The 12,749-nt window shown below is 45.5% G+C and overlaps 2 protein-coding genes across 9 annotated transcripts; both read right to left on the bottom strand.

The window, feature by feature from the left end:
* Positions 1–57: 57 nt before the first annotated feature.
* Cog1 (conserved oligomeric Golgi complex subunit 1) lies at positions 58–4,133 on the bottom strand. 3 transcript variants are annotated; one of them, XM_076373274.1, is made up of 10 exons: positions 3,848–4,133; positions 3,467–3,634; positions 3,103–3,388; positions 2,837–3,038; positions 2,349–2,765; positions 1,358–2,264; positions 1,007–1,286; positions 720–929; positions 542–588; positions 58–336 (listed from the first exon to the last, which is right to left on the bottom strand). In XM_076373274.1, exons 1-10 carry the CDS (start codon positions 3,982–3,984, stop codon positions 306–308), a joined length of 2,685 nt encoding a protein of 894 aa, XP_076229389.1. In that variant the 5' UTR covers positions 3,985–4,133; the 3' UTR covers positions 58–305. The 3 variants fall into 3 exon arrangements, 2 of the variants coding, with proteins under 2 accessions (XP_076229389.1, XP_076229388.1); XM_076373273.1 differs by lacking the exon at positions 542–588; XR_012999970.1 differs by lacking the exon at positions 542–588 and having other exon boundaries at positions 226–336; positions 603–929.
* A 578-nt stretch (positions 4,134–4,711) lies between these two features.
* Positions 4,712–12,619, bottom strand: LOC143175216 (phospholipid scramblase 2). Of its 6 annotated transcripts, XM_076373286.1 has the most exons (8): positions 11,965–12,066; positions 11,862–11,902; positions 9,154–9,280; positions 6,565–6,663; positions 6,039–6,256; positions 5,198–5,353; positions 4,965–5,126; positions 4,712–4,881 (listed from the first exon to the last, which is right to left on the bottom strand). In XM_076373286.1, exons 3-8 carry the CDS (start codon positions 9,260–9,262, stop codon positions 4,846–4,848), a joined length of 780 nt encoding a protein of 259 aa, XP_076229401.1. In that variant the 5' UTR covers positions 9,263–9,280; positions 11,862–11,902; positions 11,965–12,066; the 3' UTR covers positions 4,712–4,845. The 6 variants fall into 6 exon arrangements, with proteins under 6 accessions (XP_076229401.1, XP_076229399.1, XP_076229403.1 ...); XM_076373284.1 differs by lacking the exon at positions 9,154–9,280 and having other exon boundaries at positions 11,965–12,619; XM_076373288.1 differs by lacking the exons at positions 11,862–11,902; positions 11,965–12,066 and adding an exon at positions 11,149–11,537.
* Positions 12,620–12,749: the final 130 nt, after the last annotated feature.

Raw genomic sequence — 12,749 nt, 5'->3', positions numbered from 1 at the left:
AGCAAATGACAGACAAGATTTTTCTAGCTGAATTTCATTGATAGAACACGATGCGTGTAAAGATTGTAGAAAATTGTTTTATTCGATCGACTTGCCGATGGTGGTACGTAGTCGAAAAGGCAATCGTTCGTGATGCGATATTTACATAATGTATAACTAGAGTATATATGTACAATTGACAATATGTACAGCGCTTTAGAATTTAATCAAATAAATAAATTAACTACTGCTAAACCAATCGGAACCCATTGCTCCGAAAAATGCTGCTGCTCCGGATTTTATAGTGGCTCCCGTCGAATCGTTCTTCACGTTTTCCTTGCCGGAAAGCTTTTTTCGCTAAAACACAAATACAATTTCTTCAACTGTGCGTTAGTTCCGCCTTCTCGACCGTTTCACCCCAATAGAGACCAGACAGGTACAGATACAGATACAAAGTCAAGCACGTAAGAAAGCGTATCAGGAAAAATACAAAAATTCATTCAACCGTTAAAGATTAGTCCATTCTATCGGAAAACTTGGCATGCAGTGTTCATTCTCTTACCCGCAATTAAACGCACGACCTATCTTATCTGTGAACGCTCTGGGAATCTAAGAGTACATACGTATTTGTAAAAAGAAATTCGTGAAAGATCGCTAAGTAATCCTCGAACGTGCAATGGTCGGACACGGTTTGAAGAGTGTGCACGTTACACGCTGGAAATCGTTAACATTCCGTGTACCTGAGTTTTCTCTGGCAGCGTTACAGACACCAAAGGCAAATTCCTTGCTGGGGCTGTCACGGTCAAAGATGGAAACCACGGTGCACCGTGGCATAGAGCTAATACTGTAGGCAAGTCTGATTTGACACCGTCGGTGTTGCTGTATTCGTTGCGCGCACCCAAAATTGAATGGAGCTGCTCCAAATGGGGCACTAAATTTCCCAGTATAAGCTGCGAAACGATCGATAAATCAGACTCGAGGTATCATAGAATTGATCGGCATCGAACGATCTACCGAAAATCCTCACCAAACACCTCTGAACGCTCCTCTTCACGTTAGTGCGAATAAACGGATCGAAGACATCGTAATCGAACGGATCTATTTTCGACAACACGGTGTCACAAGCTTTCGCAGACAAGTCCGACAAACTCTTATTTTCTCGTGGCACCATTAACAACGTGCAATACTTGACGTCGAACAACACTTGGAATGCTTGTTTCTGCGAAAGATTCGCAGTACCACATGCAGATACATAGTAACTTAACAACTCTTCAGCAATATCCTCTATTATATCGTGAAGTACCTTCCTACGATTCAAAGATAAATACATATCCCATTCGTAACGAAAACCAAACACTCGAAACTGACTTGTTCTTACTTTGGAACAGTGTGTGGTATTATTTTATTCAAGTCTTTACTAACTGCAGTCAAGAACTTCTGCAATTGTATGGACGGCTGGTACGGCACCAAGATTTCCGATTTGATCCTTTTACCCTCCCCGGAGTCTTCTTCGATGGTCACCTTCTGCCATTCTGAAATTACTGTATGTATCCGATAACCGTCGAACGGTTCTTTCGATATATACTTGCTTCTGTACTCGTTTATTTTCCTTCTGTAGTCACTGGCCCAAACCGACCACACGGACGTACTGTCCTCTTTTAATTTATCGCACATCGACTGCCACTTCGCGTTGCTAATACTTAATCCAGACACCTTTGAAAGCGTGAAACATTTATTCAAGTTCGAGCTAAGAGTCGTCAATGCCAAGAAAAATCTTGCCATTACGACAGCATTTATGTCACGCTGACCGTGCTCGGGTTCTTCATTGACACACGTGCTCTTCGCGAAATTAATCAAATCTTCGATCATCGCAGAACTGATCGTCTGCAGATGTTCCTGAATTTCCGCGCGATCGGAGAACGTATCGGAAACCAGTGATATATTTGTAGACAACAGATTGTCTTTGATGGACATCACGCGCTCAGTCTCGTACAAATATTGCTCGAGATCCTGAAGCAAGGCTTGCAAGCTGCTATCGAAATTTTCACACAACTTGAGAATGTTCGGTGAATATCCTTTGGTTTTCATTAGCAACGGTCTCTTGCCATCGAGGCCCCCGTTTTTAGTCAGCTTTTGAGGAATATCGCTGGGCGAATCTTTCCAAACGAACCATCGCAAATCGTGTTCCGGATACTCGAATTTATCGTTTCTCAATTTATGGAGTAGCTCTACCACATCCGCTTTTAATTTAGCTACGGTTTCCATCCATTTATCGTTTATAATATCTACAAACATTCAGAAGAACAATACGCTACAATTCAAATCTATTTCGCGTCCAAGAAAACACCATCGTTCTCTACTCGACGTACCTTTCGTTTTTTCAGTTATGATAGGTTGAAAATATTCCACCCAAAATGTTATCCTAGGCAGAGACAGTTCTTCCCAAATGGAATTCCAATTTTCAGGAAGATTAATGCTAACCGCTTCCTCGCGAACGTAATATAAACCTTTTATGGAAACGATCAGATTCAACAGCTTTCTGACCTCACAGTTACAGAACTTGGCAACCCACTCCAGCCAGGACTTGATACTCTTTTGCAAATCCGGCAACAGAAATTTCCCTGGATTATCCTGAACGAACGGTTTGTGCTGTTTCGTAACAGACGGAAGAAACTCCGTCAGTAATTCGTGGTTCACATCCAACTGAGAAAGTAACAAATACGCTTCCTGATCTTGAATTTTTACTATGTATTGCAGAACAAGACCCCCCGGTTTGTTCTCTGAACCTAAAACGTACAACTTACTTGGCGGAATCTACCCGAATCGGTGTATAACAGACGAATGTATCGTTACTCACTGATAAAACAAGAATGTATTAAATTCACTGTTTGAATTAATACGTTGATGCACAGTTTAATCTTGTTCTTAACGTTACTGTCGTTTTCATCGGTGATGATAGACTTGATGGCTTGACTGCGCATAGATATCAGCATGTCTAATAGATCTGTAAACGACGTCCCATTTAATAACACAAGCGCGGCCAAACAGTTTGCGACGCTCTGAAAAAGTAATCTCTTTAACATTACTATCTACGATGGACGCACGTAAAAGAACATCACCGACCTCTGGCTGAACATCCAACGACTGCAATATGTGATTGCATTCGCTAGTTATAACATTTTTAAATTGAGTAATAATGTCCCACTGTTTGGAAACGATTGGATATTTAGTTGACAAATCGTTGTTTCCCACTTCAAATAATAAACTATAATTTATATGCTGCGCTATTAAATACAACTGTGTGGCAAACAATAAATTCTTGGACTCGATATTTGACCAGATATGCTGAGGAACGTCCATTAATATTTTTATCTGAATAACGACAGAATCCTGAATTCCTTTGCAATTTCTAAAAGTAAAATAAACCATGAAGGAACAATTTCATTTCTCGTTTAATTTACCATAATATAAAATGACAGTTGCGTACCTATCGCTCTCATCCTTAATCGGTTCTATTTTAAAACCGATAAGATACTTTTTCTGTAATTCACGAAATTTATCCTCGATGCTAACGATTCTTGAAATGACACGTTCAGAAGTTATCTTCATTTTCCCTATTGTGTCAGCGGCGAGTATCAAGTCACGGTACCTCTCTCTGAAAAACATTGAAATTTTCAAACAGCTACCGATCCTACTTCGGAAGCAGAGCAAATAACCTTTCACGAGAACGTGTCATTGACATTATATTAGTAGCAACAATTGTAATAAGCATTCGATAGCGTTTCCGAATCGACGCAATATCTCCTCTGTAAAACGAGGAGAGGGCAGAAATATTAATCTAAACGAAGTAACCGAAGGCGAGTGTTACCCAACAAGAGTTCTGAGCTCAATTTTCTTTCTGTCACTCTCATGTTGAATTTTCTTTTGGATCCCTTCAATTTCTTTGATCGTAAAATCCTCGAACAATTTATTAATGTCCAGGTCCAAATAATTTGTTGCCGTCATTTTCTTTACGTTGGCGTATTCGAAACCCGGTTTTTACACGTAGCACAAAATCAACAGAAACATATTTCCAATCGTTATCACCTGCACTCAAAGCGAAAATGTTTGCACATTACGACTGCTAGATGACGACACAAGTATATTCCTTTCGGAACAAGTGAGACTGTAACTTGTCGGTAACTTCTCGGTCATACTTGTTTGTCGATTTTGCCACGGACGGCGCCGCCGGTCAAAGGAACTTTTCGGGAAGCTATCGAAGGATTGCAACGACGGATTATCGGTACGACGATAGAAATAGTACCTTTAAAATTGTTCAGTTTTAATTGTTCAAATATATCGGACATTTAGTACACGCATCTGAAAATAGAAAACAAATCTAAGCGAGTGCGCGTAAAATTAGTACAGAGGACGCATTTATCTTGATTATTGTACAGGTACGTTAATTACAATACACCGCACACTTGTGCCTCATATAGAGATTACCTGAGATCAAAATCCTTAACACGCATATATATATATATAATATATGTATATAGAAATTGTCGCGTACAACTTGGCATTTAAATACACCTTGCGCACAAATTGGAAGAAGATGGTCTTCGACTAAAATTACACCAATAATTCAATGCAAAAGCACCGCATAATAATCGACGATTTTTATAGATCAGATCTACCGAAGTACTTTTTACGAATAGTTTTCGTATATGTGTATACGTTTATAAAAATAACGTAGGAAATTTTTTATATATTTGTTGAGAATGAGCATGAAGTGTAATTTGAACGACTGCAAGGTATCCCCGTTGGTGCAGTCCGACGCCTTCGTAGCTGTAGTTTAAAAATAACTGATACGCATGGCTGGCATTTTTAATCGTGAACAGTATTATCGAAGTACAAGAAATCCTGAAACACAAAATTGCATCTCGTGAATGTTCGAGGAAACAAGAAAGCCGCTAGCGGTGACGTTACTGCGGAAAAAGCCTTACAATGAGTAGACACGCGCCGAGCAGAACGGCCTTGATTTTAACATCCAAGTCCAGAGGGAAGGAAATACCGAAATTATCGGCTTCTGTAAATATCTCCTTAGCGAAACCGCCCCATTTTTTCCGAATAACTCCAACTTTGTGTTCACCGTCCGCAGACCTCACCTGCGACACGTGCAAAGGCATCCTCGGTTAAATGCACGACCTATCCGTCTACCTAACCGGCCGACAAATACCTTGAACGCCACTTCCACGCAAAACTTGAACCACGGCCCTTTAATAGTCAACACGGTATCCCCAGCTGCGTTGCGAACCGAAAAGGAAGGCCGCCAGCAACTCCAATCTTTCGTAATTGAACCAAGCAACTGATCACCGGAATAAACCTCTAGTTCCTAAACAAATAAATCGGTGTATCTAGAATACGAGACATCGAGGATCGTCCTTCTGTGTGCGCAAAGAGAGACATCGAAAAGACAAACTCCGAAAATGTTCGTCCGCTTGGAAGGGTACGCGCGCGCGCGCTGCCAAAAAGGATCGTCAGCGGAGTGACCGGCCGAGCGGTGCCGTTCAAAGAATAATATCGATCGTGACCGGGCTTCCCGATGGGACGGAATAACATTTTCGTCAAAGGTGATCTCTCGTCACAGATGGTGCGCACGTGTGAGGCCAAGTTCGCGCGTCGTATGCGCGCCGCATGTTTCACCGAGTCTCTAACGGGCAACGTTTTGCGAGCCGCCATAAATGACAGGGGCAATTAAGGGGAACGCGTGGACCGACGCGTCCTTCGTGAACCGATCGACTATGCAGGTACCTACGGTCATCCGCGTAAAATACGACTGCGCACAGGTCGGTCGAAATCAACCGAAACGAATTGCTGCGGGGATCCGCATAAAGATTCGCGACCTAGTAATAATTCCAGTAGGATTCGAACGTGAACCTCGACGAGGAAATCCGTCGCGGTTGGCTCGTGAATATTCCTGGCGTGGTCGATCCCAGTCTCAAGGATGCCCGTTGTTTCTTTCCACACCGCGAAAAGCTGATATATATATATATATATATATGCATACGCGCGTGTACCTGTAAACAGCAACAACAGCAGCAGGCATCGCACCTAAGGGGTCGAACCATTCGAAGGACTTCCCTCGTGTCGCCGGTCATCACTCGAAACTCGCAGCTACGGTACGAGCCCAGACACAAGCGTGCACATATTCCGGACTCTTCCGCAACGTAGAACACTGGCTCTCCCCTGATGTTCACCACGTTGTACTTCCTTTCCGTGACGAACCCGGTAAAGGCTGCACACCCGATTCCAACAAACCGTACGATTAACATTTTCCTTTGTCATTGGTTTTACGAAAGAAAAACGCATAAAATCGTTCCACGAAGATACGTTCCTAAACCCGAACGCTTTCGAACCCGAGATCTTTCGATGGATAGGGCAGGCCTTTAACTCGCTAAGCTGTTTCGAATTATGTGCTCCGGGTTTAATGGTCGTTTAAGGTTCCGGCGTGCTCTAACGATCCGTTCGGGGCTACCTCGCGTTCGCGATTCGAGATAGCAAAGATACCAAAGATAATAGATCTCTCGTTCTCGAGCGACCCACCTTCGAGTACTGGAACTTCCTGGCGGACGAAAAGATGATCAAGGGCCATAAGGTATTCCAAGCCGGGTGGACAAATCGTATTCGGCAGTGACCAGCCACCTGAAATCAAATCGATTCTCTTTAATCGGTTAATCGTCTCTTTCCCTTTTCTCTATCGTCCGTACTGTGCGCGTGTTGTATCGTTTTCTCTATCCTTGTCGTATTCTAATCTAGGAAAAATGTAGGAAAAATGTAGGAAAAATGTAGGAAAAATGTAGGAAAAATGTAGGAAAAATGTTGGAAAAAACAAGCAACCCAACAACAAGGAACCCCGACGAGAGTCACCTCTTTTCCTCGTCGCTCAGGAATCTAGTGTAGCCCTTCCGCTTGGATCGGTATCTCTGCACCGTGTTCCGGAATAAAGTGCGGAATCGCCTCCGTATTCGTTGCACTTTTTCTTTCCACGAGGTCTCGAAGTATTCGGACTCCATCGCACGCGCGCGCGTCGAACAGGTTCACTCGCGAACCCCCATTGCCGATAACGCGCAACACACCGCGAGAGATGGAAATTTCTCCTTGCCGCGAATGGCGCTGTGAAAATCGCTCGTCGATTTTCGCCGCGACAACTGGAATCGCGTTCCCCGGTGTGTACGCTGGTGTACGCTATTAGATGCTATTGGCAGCGCCCGATGAACTAACAATCAGTTGTTTTCTCGAGTCTCTCCTACTCGACGAAACGATAAAACTTGTGTATTTTTCCTGGGACACATTTACTTCCTCGGACTGGTCCGCCTCGCGACACGTTATCTTCGTAGATAAAGAAAACAATAAATACTTCTCCTCTGGATAAAGGTTTTCCAACCGTTCGAAACGGGGAGCGTTAGAACAAGTGATCGTTGTTGTACGCGCGACGAGAGAGAAGATTCCAGTTGCCACCGATGTAAATGGGGAATATTACGCTCGACGAGATATTCTCATTTTCCATCGGTCGAATTCGGCTGATCTTTAATCGTTTTCCCGCGCGATCCATGAATAAGCTGGCAGAACCGAAGCTAACGCGAACGGTGTCTACTAACGCGAAAGACAGAAACGAACCTCTCTCGTTTTACGCGATACGATTGCAGCCCTTCGACGACAGCGAATCGTACGCCGACGCACGTCCGGCTGGTCGCGTCGTTTCGCAGATTGGCCGGGATATTATTTAATCTTCGTACACCGTTAATTAACCATGAATCACCTCAACATGCAACCGACCGCCTCTTATCCGCTCGAACCGTTCGACGTCGAACAATTTCCATGCGTCTATTTCGATGATGCGACTCCTCGTCGTTGATGCTTTCAACGATTCGAGCTTCGCCCGATAACGTGTATCGTCCATTACAGTTGAACCCGTTCAATCCCGTAGAGAACCGAACGAACATGCAAATATTCTAAAACGGTAACATCACGGGTACCTCTTTCTCTCTCTCTCTCTCTCTCTCTCTCTGTATCAGAGGGGCAAAATCGCAACGTCGACGACCATCCTCTCCTCTCCTCCTATTCGTCCAGAAACAGCGTCGACGTTCTTACCTCTCCGTTCAACGAAACAATTCAACTTTCAACCGTCTCGTTTGTTGTTTCGAACCTGGCCACCGAAAAGAAACGCGAACCCCTGCTTCTATGCTCGCGTACGATATCGTTCCTCTCTGCGCCACCCGATCAAAGTAATAGCAGCGTCCGTTGCAGGTTCGCATGCTTATGTTTGACGCTTGCGTTGTTTGAATTCGGTGAACTATCCGGCACCGAGACGCACTCGAAAAGAAGGTTGCGGGCCCCGGTTTGCACGGAGCGACGCGAGTGTATTTACTGCCGATAACAGGCCGAGAGACGAGAGACGAGAGACGAGAGACCACGAAACCAGATACGGCAACACGAAACTGGATGGCTGTTACTCGCCGTACGCGACGGTCCCATCAACGAAGACGACTATTATCTACTTACTGATCGTCGCTTGGCAAACACCGACTCTCTGTATCGTGTGGTTCGTTTACGGCCTCTTTTCTCTTGCACTACGGACCCAGATAATACCTAGCTCAGATCCGATAAAGTCAGATCCGAGATAACTGCCACGAATGTTCGGAACGTGCCCCTTTAATCGGCCGACAGATCGAAATCGGCCAGATCGATTCACTAGATAAGAGGGGATCAACTTTTCATTCGAGACTCGGTACTTTTAATATCTAGAAATGCATGCATCTCAACGGTTTGCTCGAACGAAACTGTCGAGGACATTGCGTTACCAAGTCGATCTTATCTATCGCCACGAGACGAAATTCTTTAAACGATCGACCCGAACTTGCCAAATATCTAATCGGAGTAGGAGCTTCAGCTTATCAAGGACGCGACCATTTAAACAACCAATCTAGACGGAATCTGATACGAAGCCACGATAAGCGTCGCGTAAACATGACTTTTATTGCACCGTTGATATATTTCCTAAGAAAAAGTACACGCGTGTATAGCGTTTCGCATAGTAAACAATGAACATGATCATCTTCCACACAGTTGAAATTCAAGTAAAATGACACGGCAACATTCGTTACACCCAATTGAATTGAAATAATATTTTACCTTGTGGCATCATCGGCATACCAGGTTGCGGCATCGGAAATGCACCGGGCACCGGTGCCTGTGAAATCGGTTGCACGGGCGAGTACATGGGCGGCGGCGGTGGCTGCATAGCGGGATACAGTTTTCACTTGAATTAAAAAAACATTTATATTTGACCTCGAGTCAATGCGAAATCTAAATGTAAGTTTACCCCCCGATATCATCGCGTACAAAGCGACAAGAAAAAGGAACAAACTCGACGTTACATTTAAACATCTTACTCGAGACGAGATCGTCCCGCCAAAATAGTTGCTCGTCCCAAGGGAAGCCTCTTGGATCGTGATTCGAAAAGCCAACAATATTATTCTATACAGAACGTAATGTAACGTTTCTCTTGATTCTCTTGTTTCTCTTGTCTCTCTTACGTATCGCATCGATATTTAGGTTATGTTTAGAAAATCGCTCGATCGGTAAGCGCAGTGTGCGCAGGTAGCATCCTTACGAACGGAGCAGAGTTGCGATGGATATTTAGTTACGAGAACGATCGCATGGTGACACGAAATTCTAATCACAGCAGCGTTCGTGTTATTGTAATAGTCGGGTCATTGTCCCCTCGTAAAGGTCGTTGTAACTTTACGCGAGGATACAAACTATAGCCGATAACTCTGCATTTTTACATTGATAAGAAAATCCTTTGTCTCCCTCGCGAAACACGCCTATGATCGATTACTCGCGCTAAATTCCCCACCTAATTTCATTCGAATGCAAACCCTAATGTCGTCCGTTCGAAAGATCGACAATTGGGCAAGATCGCGTTAAAATTTTGGACCTGCGGTATTCCGTTTAATCTCGCGATAGAATATTACTTTGTCGGTTTATTTACTCCTCCGATGCTGTCGTACGTTTACTCGCAGAGGTACTATTTGGGTCGGCCGCGATCGATTAATCGGTAATCTCGATATCTGGCTTCGTAACTGCCGCCCCCGTGTTTCTATGAACGTGTAACATTTTCCGAGCACCGTCGTCGTGGACCGTTGAATACCGCGAACTCGCGAACACGCGAGGCAAGCGAATCGATGAGAATCAACGATTACAGAGGTTAGAATCGTTGGCGTGGAAAAATTGATCGCGCATCGGGAATAGGCAAGGCTAGAATGACACCTTAAACTAGATTCCTCCTGATCTGTATGCACTACTTTTTAACAGCCTTGAATTAGATTTCATGGACCCTAATCGACAGTTTCCTCGTTTATTGTGTACAACCTCGATAACTTTTCGTGCGATTCTTTTTCCGACACGCCATCGATCACGCACTGATTACTCTTCGCACGGTGAACGAGAACGACCAGGAGTTTGGATAATCAGCGCGTAGGTGCATCTGTTTGATCGATCGGCGAGAAATCCTCCGATCGGAGACACCGAAAATCTTTGATAAGCTGACCGCAGCTACCGCTGCTCGATTCATTCGGATGCGTGTGCGTGCGTGTACACGGTGACGGCGGATTCAGCACCGTCCACAACGCGAATCGGTTCGTTTGCATACTCTCCGGTTAGATGCATGCATGTATAGTCGTAACACCATTGATCATCGAGATACCAAATGGACTCGGGGTGTGCGCGTATGCGTCCAAATGAACCGGTAAACGCGACTCATTGATTCGGGTAAAACGATTCGCGTCATGTTCGTTTTGAAACGACGAAGCTGTAAACATTCGTTACGGGTTTCGCCGTCTTCTCGGTGGCCCGTTTCGACTCGTCCGTTGCACTGACTAATTACCGGCAATTCGTCACCGAATACTATGTAAAGTGATGCATTGTTCAGTTATGTACACTTTCATCGGATGATGTCATCGCGTCTCACATGTGTCTGCGTCGCATACCACAAGGTCGTCAGCGAGAGCTGAAATCACATATTCCTACGCGACGCGATCGACAGGGATCACCGGGATGTTAAAACCGCAAGATAAGGCGGTCAACGTTTCCTTCCGGTTTCTCCGAAAACAGTGTCGTACTTACACAGCACGAAGCTCTCGGCTGCTTTTCGTTACTTTTGCCTTCTTCTCCTTTTCCTCTTCTTTCTCCTCCTTTTCCGAACGCGATACAGAAGGATGACTGGGAATTGAAGGGGGACGGAGGGGGCAGTGTGCGCTCAATCAAATTTCCTACTACGCGCGACCACCCTAATTTTTCTTTTCCAATCGATTTTAGGATTTCGCGATTTACGCGGTGTTCTCATGTGACGAGCGATAGACGCGCATCATCCGGACGATCGTGTCAGTTTTGTGCAATGCTCGACGATGACTCAATTTCTCTATTACGAAAACCCGTCGGCCAGAAATGGCTGCGCGAAACGTATTTCGGCGTATACGTGGCAATGAACCATTTTCCGAAATTTTTCTGCGATCGCGACGCGTTTCCACGCTAGAGGAATCTTTTCGCATTGGCAACAGAGGCGAGGCTGTAATAACGAAAGAGAGAGAGAGAGAGAGAGAAAGAGAGAGAGAACGAGGGGGGGAGAGAGAGAGAGAGAGAGAGAGAATGCGCGCGCGGCTATTAATAATTAATAATAATAAGATAGCGACACGTGGTCCTGTTAAATCATCGTTATTAATAAAACATCGTTGCGAATAACCAGGAAACCTGTCCAAGTGCACGCGAGGAATATAGCTCGAAAGAGGAGCCGAGAAAACGCGTTCGAAGGAATGTTTGGTAATATTAATAAAACTCACTTGAACGGTTGGGAACGTCGAGGTCGTGGATAGAGTGCTGTCTGGAAGATAAGAGAATGACACTTGCATCCGGTAAAGGGAGTTTCCGTGATTCCTCTCTTACCGTTTTCCTCGGGCACGGTTTTCTATAGAAAGAAAGAGCGGATGCCAGGCTGGTCGGCGCGCCGCCGCGCCTTGCCGGCCCGCTATTCGTCGGCTACTCGTCCGCCGCGCTCGTCCCGATCGGCCTCGGCCAATGGGTGGCTCCTCTCCGGAGAAACCGCACGGTCGGCCGGCGAGTTGGAAACGCGACCGAAGGGACTCGATTTTGGCTCCGGCGAGATAAGTGTCGGGCCAATATATATTGGCCAGCCGCACAAAGTAGTAGCGAACGAGGAAGCGGAGACAGAGGTGGTAGAGTGGTGCTCTCTCGATGCCCGATGCTCGAGTCTGCCAGCAGGAGGTTCGAAGAAAATCCAAAGCGCGATAAGATGGCGTCACGCACGTCAGAGCCAGGGAAGAAGTGAGGGGCAGAGGAAAGACAGGAAGAAAGAGAGGCAGGCAGGCAGGCCAGGCGAACGTCGCCAGGGGACTGCGGTGTGTGACAGAGTGCGAGTACGGTGCTGTCATGTCCTGTTCGGGCTACACGAACTGGGTTGCGTTTCGATCGACGCGGTGAAAAGTTGACGCGTGATCCTATCTCGTCTCTCTCCGGTAGAGCATCATCGATGCCTTTGTTCGGCAATAAGAGCTGTTCTCGTTCGAGCGCGTTCGCTTCGAGCATACGAGGACGGAGTTAGTAGCGGCCACAGTTGGCCCGACCGCGCCACGGTTCTTTCGAGCAACGAACACGATCGTTCTGCGTGTAATCGGGCAGATACTCGGCCGAGGGAACCTTCCTCTCGGTCC

Source organism: Nomia melanderi, chromosome 13 (assembly GCF_051020985.1).
Source record: "Nomia melanderi isolate GNS246 chromosome 13, iyNomMela1, whole genome shotgun sequence".
Classification (NCBI taxonomy): Eukaryota; Metazoa; Arthropoda; class Insecta; order Hymenoptera; family Halictidae; genus Nomia; species Nomia melanderi.
This window is presented reverse-complemented; position numbering and strand designations above follow the sequence as displayed.